The sequence below is a fragment of the Amblyomma mixtum genome, chromosome 3 (assembly GCF_055824585.1).
Source record: "Amblyomma mixtum isolate Tamu chromosome 3, ASM5582458v1, whole genome shotgun sequence".
Lineage (NCBI taxonomy): Eukaryota > Metazoa > Arthropoda > Arachnida > Ixodida > Ixodidae > Amblyomma > Amblyomma mixtum.
Genome location: NC_143014.1, coordinates 149,793,591 through 149,814,911, shown reverse-complemented (window position 1 = coordinate 149,814,911; position 21,321 = coordinate 149,793,591). Strand labels below are relative to the sequence as shown.

At 43.4% G+C, this 21,321-nt stretch overlaps 1 protein-coding gene across 2 annotated transcripts in view; it reads right to left on the bottom strand.

Moving 5' to 3' along the window:
- Positions 1–1,081: 1,081 nt before the first annotated feature.
- Rgl (Ral guanine nucleotide dissociation stimulator-like) overlaps positions 1,082–21,321 on the bottom strand; it is a 45,644-nt gene continuing 25,404 nt past the window's right edge. The window contains exons 8-14 of one of the 2 annotated variants that reach the window (XM_089581512.1): positions 16,762–16,848; positions 13,087–13,331; positions 11,520–11,576; positions 10,568–10,664; positions 6,883–7,071; positions 6,670–6,778; positions 1,082–4,099 (exon numbers count right to left, since the gene is read on the bottom strand). In XM_089581512.1, coding sequence (XP_089437638.1) covers positions 3,936–4,099; positions 6,670–6,778; positions 6,883–7,071; positions 10,568–10,664; positions 11,520–11,576; positions 13,087–13,331; positions 16,762–16,848 — 948 coding nt within the window. In that variant the 3' untranslated portion in view covers positions 1,082–3,935. The remainder of the gene's footprint in view (positions 4,100–6,669; positions 6,779–6,882; positions 7,072–10,567; positions 10,665–11,519; positions 11,577–13,086; positions 13,332–16,761; positions 16,849–21,321) is intronic. The other variant, XM_089581513.1, reaches the window with a different exon arrangement.

The window sequence follows — 21,321 nt, the reverse complement described above, 5'->3', positions numbered from 1 at the left end:
GTGCAAACGTAATCGAAGCGACTGTAGCGACGGCCGCAATAGCCGATAGATGCCTTCAACGTGCGGCCGGCGGTAGCTTTCTTTTCGGCTGCTGCTAGGCCGCACTGCTGGCAGCCAGAAATCACGGAGTCTGCGTTACGTCATGTGCACGTCATGTTTCACGTCTCTTAGTCCTCTGTCGTCATAGACGAATCCCAAGTTTGAATCAGAGCGGCGGGAAAAACTTTTTAAACTTCGAATCCAAATTTCTTAGAAATAAATGCATCTTTCGCTGCCGGCCAAGTGGCAACAAAGCCATGACATGCCGAACTATCGGATTTTACTATAAAAAAATATTAATAGTGCTCTCCTCAGTGTCCCTTTAACGTGCACTGACATCGCACAGTACACGGGCCTCTAGAATTTCGCCTCAATCACAATCCGACCGTCGCGGCCGGGATCGAATCCGCGTCTTTCGGGTCACCAGCCGAGCGCCATAACCACTGAGCCGTCGCGGCGGCCCCGCACAGCATGGTTCGGTCGTTGCGCCTGTTTCACATATTCATGACTCATGACACAAAGCAAGGGAAGCCATTCTCAATTCATTTTCCTCAAATTAATTTTCTCCATTACGGCCGCTCTTTGCTTCTTTTTTCACTCACACTTCCTCCCTTCCTGTACGGTGCGGGTGTCCACCGAGATGACAGAGAATTACAGAGTCATTAATTAGCAAGCTACAGGCTTAGGCTTCGCTGTGGCTAAGCGATGTAATGCTACTGATGAGTAATCTCAGACGTCGTCAAACGGATGTCTGGTATCCACCAAGATGTGCAAGACATTTACTGCGTAATTTCCTTTCCTCAAATACAATGTTCATTTTCTTCATTACGGCCCCTCTTTCTTCTTCCACTCCCACTTTCTCCCTTCTTGTACGGTTTGGTTCCGGTGTCCACCGCGGCGGTTGCTAGGCAACAGCTCAAGGTCTGTGCGACCACGGCCGAGGTGCAACCACGGCAAAAGTACTACGACCATGCTGAAGAGGCGAAGTGGCTGGCGTAGCTACAGTAGTGTAGCTATCACTACAAAAAATAAAAAGCTCCAGTGATTGCTGACGAAGTTTATTCTGTCATGCACAACAGGATGCCCGCATAATTATCACAAAGCAAGGAAGGCACAGAGGGAAGTGCACACAAGTGTACATCTGTGGATGAGACAAGAGCCAGGTCACACATGCCCAGAAGACAAAACAGTTGTGCCTGACTATTGGCTCAGTTACTAATACTGCTTCCACAGTAGGTACACACACCTTATTCACATGTACATGACACCCCAGTGCAAAATGGCTGCGAAATGCTGCTTGTTCGGTCTCACAGCAGCCATTTACAAGATCAGTGATGTGCTGGGGTGGGGGGGAAGGGGGGGGTGGAGACTATATGTACACTGCATAAGTGCAGATTGACCTGTGACCTTGCATGGCTTTGGTTAAGAAAACCAAAGGAAGCAAAACAGTAACCACTAATGAAAGATTAAAGCCACATGAGCAGCTTGCTGTGTGCTGCCCTGCCCTTGTAGAGGGGTGAGCTGCAAGTATGTGAGCATGGATGACAGTCATGAAGAAAGATGTGCTGACAGTGATTCTCTGGCCTATGAATGGTAAGGAGGAAGAGAACTAAATACCTGCATGCAAATGTGAATGCTCTGAGAAAATTGGGCACACATGAAAAGGGTTGACCAAATATATTATGACTCTACAACCATTAGTGACCTCCCAAATAATACACAAGCTTACTTTATGCCTTCAGTTAACTGCATGCATTTTCTGATGTGCTTGAACCACACAGCATCCAATTATATAACAATGAACAAAGATACACTAAAAATCTTTATCGCACCAGAGCAATTTATACAACATTATTCATCCACATTCAGGTTTACCTGCATTTGAGAGCACACTGAAATCCTAAACTATATTCAAGAATAGCCTCAGAAGTGAAGAGGCTAGAACAGAAAAATAGCAACTTAAAGCTGTTGCCTCTTGTCCCAAAGTACTGCAAGATAGAAGAGCATGTATAGCAAAACAAAAAAAAGTCCACAACACAAATAATGTTAATTCAATAGTGAAAAAAAAAAGTAAAAAAAGGAAAGAACCTAAGATGTATATGCACATTATTTACACAACTACAAATAAAGGAGCAGCCATTTAGTGCAATAAAGAGAAACGTGCTTGCCCTACGATAAGGCGCAGTTCATCTCTAGTAAGTGGCTAACTACTGATAAACAATTCACAGAAACAGCTGAAAGTGATCAAAACAAAAACACTAAAGTAGAAATGAAGTTGGAAAGCCCAACACATGCATACAAAAACTACAGAAACAGAAGCAAAGAATGGCATTTTTGAAAATAAGCAGCAAGTATTTATACACCATATATCACAGCAATAACTTGAAGACAAAATAAGCTTTCAAAAAACTGTGTTCTCAAAAATTCCTCACCAAGCCAAGAAATCTGCTTACAGCATACCTGCAAGTGAGCAGGACTGCGAGGAGTATAATAAAAAGAGTTGGAGCTACCACCAAAAGGCATCAGTGTAAAATATGCTGTGCCCAACAAACGGCATAAGAGGCACTCGATGTGTCATGAAAGACCCTGCCTTCTGAATGCGCTACCAGATTTAAACTTCCCTCGAAGCCGACCGCACCACACACGACATTGTAATACAATGAACAGTTACAAGCAGAGAGGAAGCTCTAGTTCACTCTGATATGCCGAAGCACTGAGGCAGGTGATGGCAGAGCGGAGTTTTGGAATGCCTCAAGTCCCGCAGTTGTTCGATGTTACCATTATCCCACACAGTCGAGTATCACTGTGTGCAGTGAGCATTGATTGTGATGCTCTGGTCTGGGACCAGGCCAAAATTAAGAGCAAGAAAAACTTGCTAAAACAATGACAACAATTAAGAGGAAAAAAAAATGCTATGTACAAAAGATTTCACAAAATTGGGGGGAAGGGCATAGTTGCACGACTTGCTTACAGTAAGATCGATGCACTTCAAGACAGTGCAACACATAATAGACTCTGAAATGTAAGAACTCATGTAATATGTTACTGAATGAAAAAAAAAAAAGTGGGGTGACAAAGTCTGCTGGCTGCAGCTTACAATGGTTCCCCGCTGCTTTGCTACAAGCCGCTGACCCTGAACATATGCAACAAAAAATATTCAAGAGGGGACCACAACATGCTATCATTGAAAGTAGGTTTGGGCCGTTAATTTATATGGCAAACAGTAGAGAGAGGCCTTCATTTAGGACACCAAAAGAAATAAAAAGATCAGCCATCTCTCAAGACATTATTGCCTGCTCTTATTTCTACAAAAAGTTCTCTTGGTGTGTGGCCACATTTCAAGCACACCTGCAAGTGTAGAACGCTTTCAAGTGCAGTCAGGCACCACAGCTCAAATCCAAGCATTTCTGTGTTTTATAAAAATACAATACTTGTTGGCACATGCCATTTTCAACACATTCTCAAAGCATATAATGTTGTCAGGTGTTCACCTAAACATGGTGAAGTGACAAACACATTGCTCCACAATGCCACTGCTTCGATGTTTTAGAACATTACAACTAACAAAAACATTAAACACTTCTCACATCTTTTTAAGAATGCCCCTACTTCAGGAGGGTTCTATTTCAGATATAAAAAATTACTGAAGACTGCAGCTGTAAAAGGTTTCCCCCAAGTCCTTTGGCAGGCTAATGGGTGCAGTGCATCAGTTTAGTACATTCCCAAGCATAACTATATGATTGCACATTTGATTTCACCTCAAAAAGGGTTTCAGGGACTGAATGCTCTACAATGCAGTGACTCATACACTGCTTTGTATTGCTTTAGTCCACAATAAGCAGCCAAGCCACCACATGAACCAATGCAAGCAGCCCCCTCCAAACGACAGCACTAACTCAAGTGCCACTTGGTAACTTCAACTTGAGCTGAAAGGGCTTGCGGGATTTTTTGGTGCTCACAGGAGAGGATGGCTCACTCTTCTTTGGGCGAAGGATGAAGTTCAGGGCATGAGCTGTACTGAGTGCATAGAAGACATTGGCTGAAGACGGAAAAACTATTTCTGCAATACAAAAGAAATTGCAGGTGTTAACATTTAACTGCAAGATGTTTAAAGCAGTCACTGAAGCATTATCCGGTGTTTACACTGCGTTAATACACTAAGACTTCCACACTATACTGGGAAGTTCTTCAGTACAACACAGATTCACTTTGACAAAGGCAACCAACTTCTGCAGATGTCTACTTGACTGGGTACAAATTATAACTGCAGGAATAATTTTCACGATGATAGCACTAATTGCCTAAAAGCGCATTACCTAACTCCTTCAGTCACCAATTATCCAGTGGGAGGAAAATGTTCAAATTTTCAAAAAGTTGTGAGGAATACCAAGATTGCAGAGAAAAGAATTCCACCCTTTGTGATAGTTAATTACGCGGTTTCTATCTGGTCTTGATAAGTCGTCATTGTGACTCTACACTGCTTTAACGGTCTTGGTTAAACTTTTGGCTCATTACTGTCAGAAGTCATTGTGTGAACAATTAAAATTATCTTTGACCTTCAAAAGTGCTGATGCAATGCATCCAAACAAGCAAACGAATACAAGCACTCTCCGAAGCCATACTGGCGCTTACATAAAAAGCGGAGGCACACATCTGCGGCGCGGCGCCTACGATTGTGCACACAACTTTTCAAACTTTTTTTCGAAGTGTCTAGAGCTGTTTTCACGAAGTCAGTGATACAACATTTTAGATCCTGCTTGAGAGATTGGCAGGGCCATTTCGTGCCTAGTAAAAAAGTATCACTTTTCAAAAACGAGAAATGAAGGATGTCGCAAAGCTGCAAGGATGTGTCTAGGAAGTGCTGCCTGGTGCTGTAACTTTTTTCTCTCGCACGGTGGAATGTTTTGCTAAAAGACAATGTACCTGATATTTTGTTGTAGAAGCTGCTTGGAATGATAAAGAAAATAATTATTTGGGAATATATATATATATATTTTTTTTTTAGAAATCAAGGTGAAATTCCATGAGCATGGAAGTGTGCGCTGTGCATGAATTCCTAATGTTTTTAAGCCATTCATGTTCTTTTCACGAGATAGGGGTTGAAAATATACACACTCAAATTTACAGACTTTTCTTGATCACAGAACATAACGTGTGTTCGAAAGGGTGAAAAGCAGTTTTCACCACTCATTTTGCATGCCTAGCTTGAGATGATTCTAACGTAACTTGTTGCGAAGAGTTCAAAATGTAAGCTCCAGTCATCCCAGCATATTGATACCCCAACAGTAACCGAAACTGACACAAAACAAGTTATGTAAGCACATGGTGACCGAAGGGGTTAACTTTTTAATTATTATTTTTAAGGCATGCACTTACAGTGGGCTGCTCTGGACAGATTAAACAAAATTGTGGACAGTAACAATCTAGGATGGGCTATTTTGCACAGCATGAGTACAGATGACCTTAGGGAAAGTTAACATAAAACTAACCTCGCTATACATCCAGATACTAGTGCTGATGGGGTAGCCTGCAGCAGGGTTGACATACAATGCCATGTATGTCAAATTATGTAAATTATGTATGTAAAATTAAAAACACCACTCGCACACCAAAATGCAATTAGCAATAGGCTTGGTTTTTAAATGCATAATCATTCAGACCCAATGCCAATTTGGCATTATCTAATGAAATTCAAAAACCACCCGCCTTGGTTACATTTAGCTGGGACAGCCAGTATATGCATACAAAGGTTGTCCAAACTAAAATGGGTCAAGATTAAAAATAAAACCAATGCATTCTTCTGAACTGAAGCCAAGTAAATGCTGTTGAAGTCATGTAAAGTCCTGGCCAGTATATTTATCATTACTCCTACTTTAATAACTGGTTGACATTAATTCATCAACTTTTTAAATATGGTTTGGTTTATGGGGGTTTAACGTCCCAAAGCGACTGAAACTGTCGTCCCAAAGACTGTAAACACCAAAGACAAGCGCAAGTTTACTGCATTAGAATTATAGAAATTAATGACCGGAATTTTGTTTCAAAAGAGGCTTATTACAGACTTCGGTTAAAAAAATTGGTAGGGTACAGTAAAAAAAAAATACTAAACAGCTATTTAAACAAATATTACGGTTCAGTAAAGAGAGCACAAAAAGCTAATTACAATGATACCAATGTGACTGCTCTAATGCTAGTAGACCCCGAGAAAAATGGCCTCGAACATAGTCTAAAATACATGGGAGGTACAGGGCCTGCCCTGTCCCCATAAAAATCTGTGTTGTCTAAGTACCTGAATACAGGAGTTCAAAAGTGTCAACATGATGATGGAAACTAGCTCAACATTTAGCTCCAACATTTTTGTACAAGGGAGCACCCCTTTGCAAACCCATATTTGCAGTAAGTGATGCTCGGAACAGGGCACACATGAATGTTGTCATATAAGGGCTGTATGCTGAGACGATTCTTCACTCTTGTGAAGAGTGTCCTCATGCCACTAAGCTACAACTGGCAGTACACAGCCAAAGGGTACCAATGTCTCGTGAGCGAATTGCCTCTAGCATGTGTGACAGACATTGGTTCAACAAACATAGTCCAGTATAGTGCAACACAGGCACACCATGACATGCTTACCGGAGTCTGGCAGCTGCTGCGACAGCACATACTCATCAGGATCGCCTTCTAGGCCATGCTTCTCCAGGGCATTGCGCACCACTGCTGGTGTGTGGTCCCCATTGCTCAGCTGTGTCCAGTGTAAAAAGCACAACAAAGGGACAAGGTTGGAAAACTGAAATGTTTAGAATGTGCAATCTGATCGTCGCACTAATATAGTAAACCACTACATACCAATATGCTCTTGTAAAGAGTGGTGCCTTGATTCACGCCAGTAGGGCTGCCCTGACATGCTGCCAGTGTTGGATCCAGGCTGACCCTGATGACTTTGAGGTCAGGGTCATGTGGTGGTGTAGGTGGGGGGCAAGCACTCATCATGCTTTGCAGGTTTCCAGTGCTTTGCCACGGGCGCTGCTGGGTCCACTGCAATTACACAGTGCAAAAGGGTTTGCCTTGGACCCTGCAGAGAACTAAGCTAAGGCTTTCGACCCAAAGTATGCATGTTGCGTGTTTCTTGCAACAATGGAACAGAGCATGTTGCCACAAGGAGTGGGTAAAGCTTGAAATGCATCCAAAGTAGTTGAAAACTAGGAGCAGAGTGCTCCACGCTCCCATCTAGAATGCTTGTAGGGTACACTGCAGTGTGTGCTGGTGTCATTCTTGAGTGGCCCAGGGCTTGGGACAGTATCGTGTTGGGCATGCGCTTTTGTATGGATCATGGTTGACTCCATGTGCCTGAAAGAGCTGTATCAAGCCCAGGAAGTAGTGCTAACTGCTACGAATGCATACCGTTTGAGGGCTTCATACAAATGAGTGGAATACTGTAATACAGTCGAACCTGATTATACTGAACTCGTTTAGATCATATTTTGTTGCAGAACAATTTGTGACCATTGTAAAGCTACAAAGTGAATGCACACCAAAACACTGCAAAGATTGGCAGTCACATCTAATAGATCAAACTTCAGAGAGTGCTGGTCAATTCAGGAGGTTGGCTAAGCTGACTTCCCCTCAGCATACATCTTAAGGTGACCTTTCCTGCATGGCGCAGCAAGTGCTGCATAGCACGCGGCAACCAATGATGATATATAGATGTCTCATGATGTATGTGCCTAGCAGCCAACTAGTGTAAGAGTTTTTTTGGGGCTTTAGCAAATTGGGTAAGGGGGCCATGCAGTTAGCACATGCGGTGTGTGGTGAAGCTACTGGCATCATTTTGTATGGTTTTGTCACAACTGTGTATGTGCAATGGCTGCCATGACGTGGGAGAACCACCCCTTCCTCGTGAAACTGGTGATAATCAAACGAGCTGAATGAGGTGAGAAGAAATCTGCAGTCGTTGCAGAGTACAACACAAGAAGCATGTGACTGCCATTTTAAAGAACACGACTTACGTTACGGCTAAGAGAAGAGGCCCAGTGTTCGTGGCACCAGAAGTGCACTATTGCGCGCAGTATGACTTGCAATGCTCTGGAGCGTGCTGCAGAGTGCCAGTGCTGCCAACCCTAGAGATTTTTCCCTTGATCTAGGGAATTTGGATGTCATTTGTTGTTGTAGTGGTTTTTTTTTTTGCATTGAATATGGAAGGTAAAAATTTTTTCTACCCCGGCATCTGCTATCGCTGCTGGAAGCACCTGAGCTGGGGCAGCGGAAATAAAGGATAGCAGGTAGAGTGTAGAAGTGAAAAGAAAGAGGGGAGCGTCATTTAGCGGAAAAGAGATTTTTTGTATAGTCTAGGGAAATTTCATTTGCTCGGAGAGCTTTTTTCCTCTCTCTCTCTCAAACTGGGAAGACAGTACCAGTTTTTCGTTGTTTTTGCACTATAACTGACGGAGGCATGCACAACACCACCGCGCGCTCGAGTAAAGCCTGTTTCACACGCTTTGTTGCTGCGGCGCAAAAGCTTTTTAGAGCCATCGCGGTGGCTCCAGCAGCCAGAGCGGCGATGTTCCAACAAGTTAAAAATTTTTCGCTGCGCTGCGCTGCTCAATTTTGAGTCTCTTGCATGCATGTGAACCAGCCTTTACACGAACGTAGTCGGATGTGTATGGTCCCTGACGTGGCCAGTGGCACCCGCTGCTGTGATCTGGTGTGCCACCCAATATGACGTAACGCAGGGTAGTTCACCACACAAGGTTAACCCTCGCCGCCAGGAAAAAAGGAAAAAACCAAGAAGTGAGGAGGAGACAGGAGAGTTGTAAGAAAGAAGATAGGAAAGTAAAAGACAGAGGGGAGGATAGGAAAAGGCGACTGCCGATTTCCCCCAGTCGGGTTAGGCCGGAGGTGCCGTCTACAGGAAGCAGGTGCCAAAGTGGTGTGTTGCCTCTGCTGAGGGGCCTTAAAGGTCCAAACACTCGGCATTAGCTCAACCACCAGGATCCCTTTCCCCCGGACTCGGCGATGCCACGCATGGCTAAGCGCGGGTGCTCGGGTCCGTGGTAGTGCACTGCTCACCATCATCCCTCTGTGGGGATGTTCCTGCGGATGCTCAGGAACCCATGGTGTCGCAACTCACCAACATTTGCATGAAGCAGATGCCCCTGCGGGGTCCATGAAATAATGCTTTCATGCTAAAAGCCATAAGCACATTGAAGAGTACAGCTGTCTAAAATGCAACATTGTCACAGATTCTTGTTCAAGTAGGCTGGTAGGCCTTCAAATATCCATGGGACGGCGCTGGGCCTGAGTTTCAGCTTCTTACGTTGCAGCGACACTGCTTCTCCGTTGACCACAAACTCGCCAGACCGAATTAAATCCGTGGGGCCAAATGCCTCTCACAGACATGGACGTGCTTGAAACAGAAGCTCACCGCTTTTCTGTCGGGATATTGCTCACTTCCATATTTTATGCAGCTCTGCGTCGCTCGGCAGACAGAACAGCGAGGCCTTTTCCTGCATACCTCCATAGCCAGAGCGGCAATCCGTCTAGCAGCAAGTATTCGGCATATCAGGCTTGCGCTTCACATGCACTGTACTTATTTGCGAATGAAGGCAAATCAGAAGAGAAAATATTTGCTGCCACACCGCCGGTGTCCCATTCTGCCTGTTGTCTTGCGGCCATGTAGATGCTCACTTGCTCACGTCGTTGCCCCACCACAGGACTTTTAGTGCCGCTTCGTGAAAGACGCAGTCAAGATATGAAGCTCTCCCATAGCGTTACGGAGAAGTTTCATGACCATAAAAGCATTGAAGGGCTATGGTAATAGCCATATCAGTTTTTAGAATTTCGAAAACACGATTACCCTCACCCCTGTGGCTCAAATAATTCGGGCCATTTCTCATGCCATAGCTGCATGCCTGCGGGGGGAGGCGTGTGCAAAGTGGTGCCCATCAAATCTCGACACTCCGCGGTGACTTCTCATGCGACAATTGCTACCCTGCCTGCACTGCGGTGCTCTCATGTTAGTACCTGCATCACAGAATATTGCGTTTTGATGGACGTTACGTTGCGCTCCCCACAAGTGTGCGGTTTTCAAAGGAGCAAGACCTTACCAAAATCTGTTGAGCCACAGCGGTGAAGGTAATTGCATTTTCGAAATTCTAAAAACAGCTATAGCTTTACTAACGAATGATTATGAATCTAATTGCACTGAGGCACCTATTGATAAAAGTAAAAAGTTAACAGAATTTAGTTAACCACTTTACTAGTTAACATGATTTGCCTGTTTTTTGATGTCCGCCAAAACTAGTATTACTATGTCGCAAAAACCTTCTTTGCCTCAAAAACCCCGTTTTTAAAAATTAGTGGTGGGCTTCCCTGGAACACCTGGTATATGTCCTGGAACCAAAAGGTGTGGCGCACACTAGTGCACCTCTCAATACCAAGCTGTGCACCCATGTCATGGGGCAATTAAGCCTTCCTCAGGATTGCCTAGCTCCATAGTTCCACAGCTGGATCTACAAGAAACTTAAGTGCTCACCCCATTTCGACGCAAGCTTTCCTGAGAACCACCACTCTGGGGCTGGCTGCTGGTGCTGGTAAGGGATGCCGTGTCTCCATCGATGACACTGCCTGAACTGCACAGTGAAGCGGCAAGCATAAGCCTCACAACTTCAAAACTGGCAGAAAAAAATAAGCTCAGTGAAAGCTAGCTAGAAACTATTTATAGAAAAAAAATTGGAAAAAGAATAGTAATAACAGCTTCAGCATCCGATTACTAGTTTCTTGTAAACGGCACCCACCACAGTGGCTCAGAAGATTGTGTCCTGCTATTGAGCCCAAAAATACAGGTTTGAGCCCAGTTAAAGAGACATCAAGAAGAACTCTATCCGATTATTGTTTTCAGTAAAAAATTGATTCTCCAGCTCTCTCTGTGTATGCTGACATTTTTCTGGCTGCAAAATACACACCTGTGGCCGAGAAAATTGAATTAAAAAATTTTCCCACCATTTGATTCAAACTCGTGACCTCCACACTGAAAAGGGCTGGCTGCTGCTGCTATCTTCAAGTTAACGGCTGTGTAGCCTAGCCTCTGGGAACCACACCAAAAATCTGTGTCGATGCACACTGTTTACTTGTGAAATTGGCCATTGAATACATCTGTATTTGGTTTTTGTCTTTTAGCTTATAAAAACCCTGGTTATGGCGACAGTAGTCTCTGTGATTAGAATGCGGTACACTGTGCACAGGCCAACTTCAATTTGTCCTCGGTGCCCCTTCAAGGCGGCTGCATTTTTATCGAGGTCAATCTGAAAGGCTCATACACAGATATCTTGCGTATAAAAAAAAACTCAAGGAGGCCAAACTTAATGTGAAGCCCTCCAACAAAGTATGCCTCAGAACTCTGTAGCTTGAGCACAAAGACCCATTAGTTTTTAATGTGCATAAAATCAGGCCAGAGCCTTTAAATGGCCCAACAGTTCATTACTTGCCTCAATGGGCTTCTCTTGGGGCTGCTGGCTGGCTCCACCTTGCAAGACAGTCGGTAACTGCACAGAAGAGCACAGCCGTACAATGAATAGCCAGCACAATGGCCTCCTCCACAAAAGTCATGACATCAAACATCAAGCTGCTCTAACAAGCGACCACTGGGCACAGTGCGAGAAAATCACAGGTTTACTACATAAAGTAGAGTAAAACCTCATTAATTATAAACTACTGGGACAGCAAAAATATTCACTAATGGGTCTCCAAACTAAGCGCAGCAAAAAAATCGACCCAGGCAAAAAATTTTGTTGTGGCAATGCACTACCTTTATTGGACAAAATTTGCGATTACTTTACATAATAAGATATGCTGCTAACCTAACCATAACCACAGCTCACCACACAGAAACAGAGCCAACCAGTGTGACACACAGTCAACATGTCATGGGACATACACTGCAACTTCTAGGTATGTGTGTGGTGTGTGGTCATTGAAATCTGTATCCTCTCGTCCGTTGCAGTCAAGTGCTCCTTCTGCCATGCAGGCGCATGCTCCGGAAGTCCATGAGCCACATGGCAGGATTGTTTTTGTGCTGGGAGTACTAGGGCTGCGGTGCTTTGCCTATCAACCATCGGCATCATCCTGCCACCCGGTCTCACAGCTCAAAAGGGCTGTCACTTCACCGGGTTTGTGATGAAATCTGGACAACACATTACCACATAGCACACCACATTTTCGAATAAGTGGGGTGGTGCAGGCCGCCGGTTTGAATTATGTAAAATTTGCATTAGATATTACGGGACTGCAGAAATTCTTCAAATTATTCAGGATTTAAAGTTTATGGAGTTCAAATTACCGATGTTTTATTGTAGATACCAATCATATCAGGAAATTTCTTTGTTCTGTGCCTTTTGCTAAGGAAGGATTAACAATTCCCGAGACAGCAGAATGCAGAGGCTGCATCAATGTGCAGTAGTATCCAAGTGCTGTAATTTTTGGTGTATGAGTTGCTTTTTTCCCTGCAATTTTCAGCATTGCGTCTTATATAACGGTGAGACTTATATACAGCCAAAAGTAACGTCCCACTGCATATCATTTTTGGCTTTGCCCAGTATCCACGTTTGAAGATAAAATCAATGTGCAAAACAGAGAAAAAATACCCATTTTTAAAATGTTATCTTATGAGTAGGATTGCATAATCATGCCAAGGCTATACTAAATATGGCAAATGCCACATCCGGTCCAGCCATGTTTCCCGTAAGTTTAGATATGGCAGTTTCGATTTCAGTGTCACTTGTTACTTCTTCAAGGTAATTAGCCATCAGGGAAACGATTAGTCTTTGTGCTCTGCAGTCCTGTGCATTATAATCACAGTTGTAATTACAGCTCTTTAAAACACCGCCACAAGGCACTGGCCATTCAACATTTACCTCATGCATGGTGACCCAGAACATTTACTCTTTCCTCACTAAGTATCCAACAAAGAGCATGTACTCCAAAGAATGTTGTATGCTTGACAATGCTTCTTGATGCATTGCACATTGCTCCTGAGGGATGCCAGAATGCACTCACCTCTGTTCATCTGAAAGCATGGGCAGTGTGTCGAACCAAGCCACAAAGGCAGGATCCGGCTGGAGGCTGTAGCAGTTAGCAGCACTCTGGAGAAGCTTTATCTGTGCAAGTACCCTAAACTCGCGGCGCCTCTTGTCAAAATTTAGCAGACCTCCAGGCAGCTCGTCAGGTAGAGCCGCATCCAACATCGTCAAGTCTGTCAGAAAGATGCCCAAGTAAGGCACTGTGCCCTGCATTGTGCCTGGCTGCAAAGAAATATGCCCAAAGATTAGAAGTCAGAGCGACAACAATGTGAAAATTTTCTCTAACTGAAAAAACACAGACATGGCAAGAAGCCCCAACATCCCACACGTTACTACTGTGCCAGGAGTGCCTCAGTGACTTATGCTTGCTATGTTTCCTTCAGCCACCTTAACCTCAATAATGAGTTTAGCGAAGACTTCACTTAATCAAGGCCCGAGATGAGAAAAAAATAAATCCTGACCTGCACCACCAACTATGAAACAAAAAGCAACAATGAAGAAACCCTGGGAAAAGCGGAACTGCACGAGTCTTTTAACACGAACCCAAATACCGAAAATAAATTTTCCCAAATTGCTCCAATGCACTGTAGTGCGCTTTAATCAATTAGCCCTGCAATAAATAACCTAGGAAAGAACATGAATGACACAAACACGCCAAACATTTAAAATGCACCACAGCAACGAACTGAAGTCAGGCTAAACACAATAAAAAAAAACAGCCATTATGCAGCTCATTTCCTCAAGACCTGCAGCTATAAAGCGCAGACTAACTGCCCCAAAATGCAAAAGCTTATTTACATATTACTTTGCTGCATCTGAGAAACACAGATTCACACACACAAAGTTGGACATACAGCATGACAAGTTATAACATACAGCGTGTTCCATAATTAAATGTGCGTCGCAGAGTTTCTTGGTGAAACCGGCAAATTATTCGAGCTCAAATTTCGCACAGAAATGGCATTTAGTCAGTAAAATTGTTTTATACTGCATTTGTTAACGGCACATGCCTTGAATTGATTACATTAAGGATATTTGCCGCGCCTGCGGTGACGACAAAACTAGCCGGTCTCAGAGATTCTACCAGTGGCGTCATCGTTTGTTGGCCGTGGAGATACGGCAAAGGAGGGGAGGAGTTGCAGGAGGTTTAGAGAAGCTTTTTCAGGAAAGTTTTCATATTTAATGCAGTTTTGGTAAACCAAGTTTTTTGTGATCACTGATATAGCAGTCAAAAAAAAAGAGTACGAACCTCCCGCAACCCCCTAACTCCTTTGCCGAATCTGTACGGCCGACAAACGAGATGGCACCACCGGTGCAATCGCTGAGAAAGCAGCCTTTTTTGTTTTGTTGTCGCCGCAGACGCTGCGAATATCCGACTTCATTTGATCGATTCAGGTAACAAACAAATGTCGTATAAAACAAATCTGCTAACTAAATGCCATTTCTGTGCAATATTTGAGCTTGGAACAATTCACTAGTTTAGGTGAGAGAAGCATTCTACAGTGAGTGTTTAATTGTGGAACAGTCTGTAGTGACATCAAAGGTACAAAGCTTTGTATTAACACACAAGTTTTCCATCTTAGCACATGACTTCATTAAATTTACACAGCTCCACATGTAGCACAAGATCTAACAGACTGCGTAACCAAGCAAAAACTTAATAACAGAAGTTTCATAATGGAAGGTTAGAACGAAGCCCTTGTGAAGATAGTGCACTAGTGGTGCCAAGCGCTTATGCAACTTCAACCAAACTTTAAAAGTGGTAATGTGTATATGGATGATAAGAGGACTTTTTTGGCAGTTGTCTTCCACAAGTGATTACTTTGGTAATACGCCTAATAAGCCAACTAGTAAAGGCTAATTACACAATTTCCTAGTGCAAATCATAAAGTAGTAGAGTATGTTCAGAAACACAAGTATGTTATAGTTGTATTCGCTCACTTCTCCAGCTTTTTTTTCCCTCAGTACTATATCAACTGGTGTGGCAGTGTGCGCAATGAAGAAAAAAGATGTGCTGCCATAACAGCTACAGCAAAAAACAACCTGAGCCTGCCATCTGAGCATACAAAAGACTGACAAAATACTGCGATTCTTCGGTCTTCCGATGAAAGACCGGCGCAACACTACACCAAAACTCAACTTAAAAACTTGAATATGCTCATGTTGCAAACTTGTCACTTGCTTTTAGCGATAACTATACCGTTGAAAATTTTTACCACAAGAAGCGAACAATAGTGACATCACAATATGGACAGAATACTATATTCACCAAGCAGTACCTGAAAAAACCAAGCCCACTAGCAGAAATGCAACTGTTCAATTACTATTATTGCAACTGCTGCTGAAGTTTTTGGTCTCTGCTTTACTTTGTTAGGAAACATGCATCTTAGAATAATAAGGGGGAACCAGAAATCATTTGCCAGAGTGGGAATCTGCTCGTCAAAAACTATTGGTATCGCACAAGGAAGACGACACAGAAGAATGCACCACTGAAAAGAAAAATGCGACAAAGAAAATGCTAGCAAAGTTGTAATTTATAGCACAACTTTTCCAGTTGAAGGGCTACTCCAGAAGTATTTTGAGATCACGTAGTTTAACAAAACTTCTACTGTAGGTTTTCCTTCTAGTCCTGATCACGTCCACCATGTTTTATAGTCATGCAGTAACCTATGCCTGCGCAAATCGATTTTAAAGTGTACAGTTTCCGTGGCCTCAGTTCAGGTGGTTTTTCGGGCAACATTGCGTTTGTGACGCGATGAACATTAATCGCACGTTATTGCTTGCTCCTTGCGCGAAGAACAAATTCAGGGGCTTGTATTAGGTTGTCTTATGCATTTTGTGAAATGAATCGTCATTTCTCATCACTACTTCAGCCACTCAATGCACGAACAAGTGTTTTTCAAGTAGCGTCTGTGATTTCAGTGCTCTGTCAACAGGATGATGGTCCCTGGCCACGAATAAACTTTTGGTTCTGGTTTGCTGTTTTCGCTGTTTTAAAGTGGTTCTCTTTGGTATTTTGAAACACTTTCTTATGCTGGAGACAGGGGACTCCAAGGAATGTGATGCAATTATTAACTCAAAATATTAGAAAAAATCCCTGGAGCTAGAACAAAGACAAAGTTTGCCGTCTTGAATTTCTGATACCTATGTCATGGGATCCCAAGAAACAACAAAATTAACTGTAAATTAAACAAGCAAACATTAATTAGGATTCTTTCGTAAGTGGAAACGCATAGCCCCATTTCCCATACCATCGACCGGTACTTAGTCATTAGTGGCTATTCATGCTCTCAGGATTTTCGAGTTTCTGCTGTGCAGGTTAACAGAATATCCAACTCATTAATGCAGCATAAATTTCTGATTACCTCCAATTCAAAGTTCTACTTGCTTACAGTTTTTCGCATTGACTACTGCATATAGCATAGCTACAACAATGGCAATCAATTTCATGAAGCCTGCCTTCAGAATTTGCACTGTCAAAGAAGAGCTTGAAAACAGAGCTTGGCAACATTATACCTGTCAGACTTTCTTGCAGCTTCAATTAAAACGAAGTCTCCTAATGTACCCAAGGGCAACCTTCTGACAAACTCTGAACGCTTCCCTTCTACTTCAAGGACGTCAACATTGCCACGGCATTTATGCTTCTGCTCACCGAGCCGGCTGCCAGTTGCCGCTGCATTGCTTTCTGAAGCTGCCGATCATCGTCACCTACTGTGTCTGCAAACTTTGCCGTTCCCTCCTGCCAAGAGTGAACAACGGACACACAAAAACGGCATGAACAAACAGCAACAAAGGAAAATCCAATACAAGAGGTTGCGGATTTCCAAGGACTTGAATGAAAACACACAATGTCACAACAACAAATAACATGCATGACAGACTGCAGCACTTGTTGCTTTCCTTGCAGTGCTGAACACTTGTCCAAAGCTCTGTCACACAAAAAGTCAGCGAAAATTCTGAGGAGATTTTCAATACACTGCCAGGCTTCTCCATTCCAATAACCTGCCATAACATGTGATTAGTACCAAAGTTCTACTATTTCATGTCTAACACTAACCTTTTCAGGTTTCCTGTGTTTTTTTAAAGAAACACACTGCAAGAAAACTTCGCTTACCCTCCCTCTAAGTGGCAAGTGGTAATGATAGCCTCAGTACTGTTGCGCTGTTTTCAGACGCACAGCCAATTTAATCAAGAGGTCGCTTATCACTATTCACAAATCAGGTGCCATCTTGGAAGTAACGTGAAGCTTGTTCTACTACTGACTTCTTGTTGCTGACGACAATCAACCGACAACGCCCAGATTGATGATGTTACTGAATGTACGAAATGCATTGCACCAAGCAGCACGAAGCAAAGAAAACTGATGAAAAGTCAATGCATCAAGGGTGTTCTATGTCCCTATACTTCTGTTTCACACTTAGCATGCAATGCTTAGGAGGCTACACGACTACAGCACCAGCAAAAGCCTTCTCGAAACCTTGGTAAAGGTTACCATGGAGACATGGAGAAGTATAAAACAACATGCTTAGCATTGAAAATCATGGACAAGGCAATCTGGCACTGTTACTGAGCCTTCTGATTAAAATCTGCACTGATGGTAAAGTACTTTTTGGGAGCTGATGGAGTTAAGAGGAAATAGGCGTGCTAGCCACATATCACTCCACTGCACATCAATCTTCCTTGAGGTCTCTGAAGGGCAGGACAGAAATGTCATAAGAGGTAAAACGAACTACAGGAGATTGCCAGCTGTGGCACTCAAACTACTTCTTCACAACAAAAGATGCTTGTCTGTACTTAGGACGTACGATGAGCTAGTTTTTGGGCACAGCGTCCCTCAGAGCCTGAGTCGCTTTGGGACGTTAAACCCCCATAAGAAAAAAAAAAAAATTTTGGGCACAGAAGTAGCCAGCATGAATAGGCGTGCGAGATTTGGCAGCATTGCAGGCTGTATATGAAACCAAGTATAAGCAGCTAAAAGGGCTATGCAAAATACAGTAGAACCCCACTGTTACATTGCCGGGTGCTGCGATTTTCTGGCTACTGAGATTTTGCGAGCCAGTCCCACTCCAGTTCCCAAAGAAGGCCAAGAAATACAAACTCTGCTGACACACTGCAATGGTGGCAGCGTTCCCGCATGGCACGTCGTGAATGTCACCTCACAACGGTGCTTTAAACACAGCCAGTACTGACAGTTTACATTCAGGAATGAGTGGAATAAAGACTGCACATCAGGCAAGGCAGGACTCCACACTCCATTGGTACTTGACTGGCATTGTACCTGCTGGCCCCCAGTGCACTGTGCCGACGCTGACACCCTACACACTTATGGGCGGCGTGACTTAAAGGTGCAGTGAAGGGGAATCTGAACTCGTCTTTTTGCCGCGGGAACTCAATCTACACGTTCCGAGCATTCTTAGAAACTTCGATTTATTGCCTTGTGTGGCTCCCGTCTCCCGTCCGGCTCCCGTCTTTTTCTTAAATTCTACCCCGTACGGTGGGCCGAGTTGACCAACGCGTGGAGTGCCTTTCACCCAGTCCCGTGGCGGCTTGCTGCTTTGCCATCGGTGGAGTAATATGTAGTAATCCATAGAAGCAAATAGTCTGTGCGTATTTTTATCTCTACAGGCTTATTTTGTAGCTATATTATCTGCGAATGAAACTATTTATTCACGGAAACCTAAAAAACAAAATAAAGCGAAAGCAAAGCCTCCACGGAGCTGGCTGAAAGGCACTCCACGCGCTGGTCGACTCCGCCCACCGTACGGGCAGAATTAAAAAAATAAAGGCGGGAGCCGGACGTTAATTCGATTTAATTAGGGAAATCGGCCACACAGGGCAATAAGTCGAAGTTCCTAAGAATGCTCGGAATGTGTAGATAGAGTTCCCGCGGCAAAAAGACGACTTCAGATTCCTGTTCAGTGCACCTTTAAGTTGAGGCTGTTGGTGCAGTTCCATCACAGCTGTAACACGAACGCAGATGACTGATGGTGAAAAAACAAAGCTACACTGCAGCAGGTAGTGGGTGGGCAGTGCTGTACGGGGTGCGGTTGCATGGGTCAGTGCAGAGGCTTTTGTTTCTGTCATGGACATTTTCGTGTCACCTGCAGCTTAAAAAATGCCGCAGCTAGATTCCAATTGATGAGGACTGTGTAGGATTAAAGTGGTTGCTGCAGAAACAATGCAGAAGCACACAAGTGCTGCTACTTTGCCTGCTCATCGCACTCCTTTCTAATTGCTGCCTCCGTTCCACCAACAGCTGCCCAAGAAGTACCATCGCAGGATGTTTCAGACATTCTGTGTGTGCAGAATGGTCACGCAAGCCCCAAAGCCCTGCAAACTTTAGAGAAGCATGTTGCGGCTGTTACAAACAATATTAAAGAAAGCAGCAGACAATGATGTCCAATTTTTTCAAGCACTGTATTCAGCCACTAGGTTTCCTGGCTGTTGCAATTTTTTTTTTACATTAAAATTATAAGAGTGGGGTTCTACTGTACAGTCAACGCACTGGAGACAACCACAACAACCCTATTAACTAGCATTGGTGTATTGTATCACACCATCAATTTTAGCTAATTAGAAAATAATTCACAAGATTCCACTGACGAGTGGAAAAGTCTATGCTGACCAAACAGGGAAGTTGTTTTATGCATGCCCTGCTTTGAAAATAGACAACAGCAAAGGCAAAGGACAGCCCCCTGGACAGCACTCTGGCTATGTCATACCCTTTGGTCATGATCAGGAAAGCACAATTACACATGCACAACACTAACTGACGTGCCAACATAAACGGTTGATTAAATGACCCACTTGTGTGCAGGTCAAGAATGAAAAGCTACTGAATAAGCAATTGAAATTTTATGCTGATATGTGTTCATGCTCCTACCGATTGTGCAGCATCTAGTATTTATTGCAGCATGATGCACTATAAAAATATACAGTGGACTCTGAAAAACTTGACAGAACCTTGTAATCTTGTTAAGACTTCACAGAAGCTCAGCTTTACACAAGTGCCTAACATCAGGTTGTGTGAGAACACAGAGCCTAACTACAGTCAAGCCTCGATATAATGAACATGGATATTAAGAATTATTGGCAGAAGTGTGCGAATATTCGAAACTTGGAATACAAATCAAATATGCTTGATATTCAGTTCATATTCGCATACGAGAAATTGATATTAGAGAATTTCCAAATATTCAGCACTGATCGTATACTGCACTGGCTTTCATAATATTAATCCATGGCAAAACCACAATATCTGGGCAAATTATCGAAAGAACGAGTTTAAAGTGCCAGGAAAACAATACGAATGAGTCCTTTTCACTTTCTTTTCTGGCATTTATTGCGTGATCGCATTCCGACGCTGCTAAGCTTGACTTCATGCATAATTCCACAAGTGGGCTTTCCCATATATGGAACCCAATGTGAACAAGATGGTTGACAATCCGCTTAGCACAATCATGAAAAAGTATGCAGTTTTCTCTTTGATCTTTCCATAATGTGCCACATACCTAATGGCCACACCTGTGGCATTTGTCCTGTTGCCTTCATAACTCTCCTAGAGTGAGCTCCGCCATCTCGTTTTGGTCAACTATGATATGCGGGACAGCCCACTTGCAAAATTTTTGCATGGGGTTCCCGAAGGGGGTAGCCGAGGTGTCTGAGCAGGGCAAGTGATCATGTAAAAATTCCACCAATTGCATGGTGCATTGTAACCACGCACATCTTAAGTGTGCATAACAGAAGACGTGAGAATGATCAAAAGGTCCCCGTTTCTAAGCCAAAACATGGCCTGGCCGCGTAGTTTCGGTTTCTAGTTTTTTTTGCTAGCCCGCGGCGACGGCAGCTGTCAGCCCTAATTCGCTGGTGACTGTCGCTTTGCTGGTCATTTCTTTTTCCTTTTTAAAAGCAGTCTCACTATTCTGACACCAATGTGCGTTTCCCTCATTTATGTCAGCGTTGTTTTTCCAGCCTGTCAGAACTCCGTGCTTATCACAAATTCTTGAGTGTTTGTGCAATGAAGCCTCCTCATAAGGCTTCACCCCATTTTTGGCATCTTCGACCTTTAATCAATAAGGTTTTACTCACTATCATGTTATTTTTAGTTGCCAGTCTTGTCAATTCATAGATTTCATTTTGCAAGGCCACATGACAGGTTGCATACTGTTGTGCTGTCTAATCAAGTAGAACACATTTCTGTGCACATGTTTTT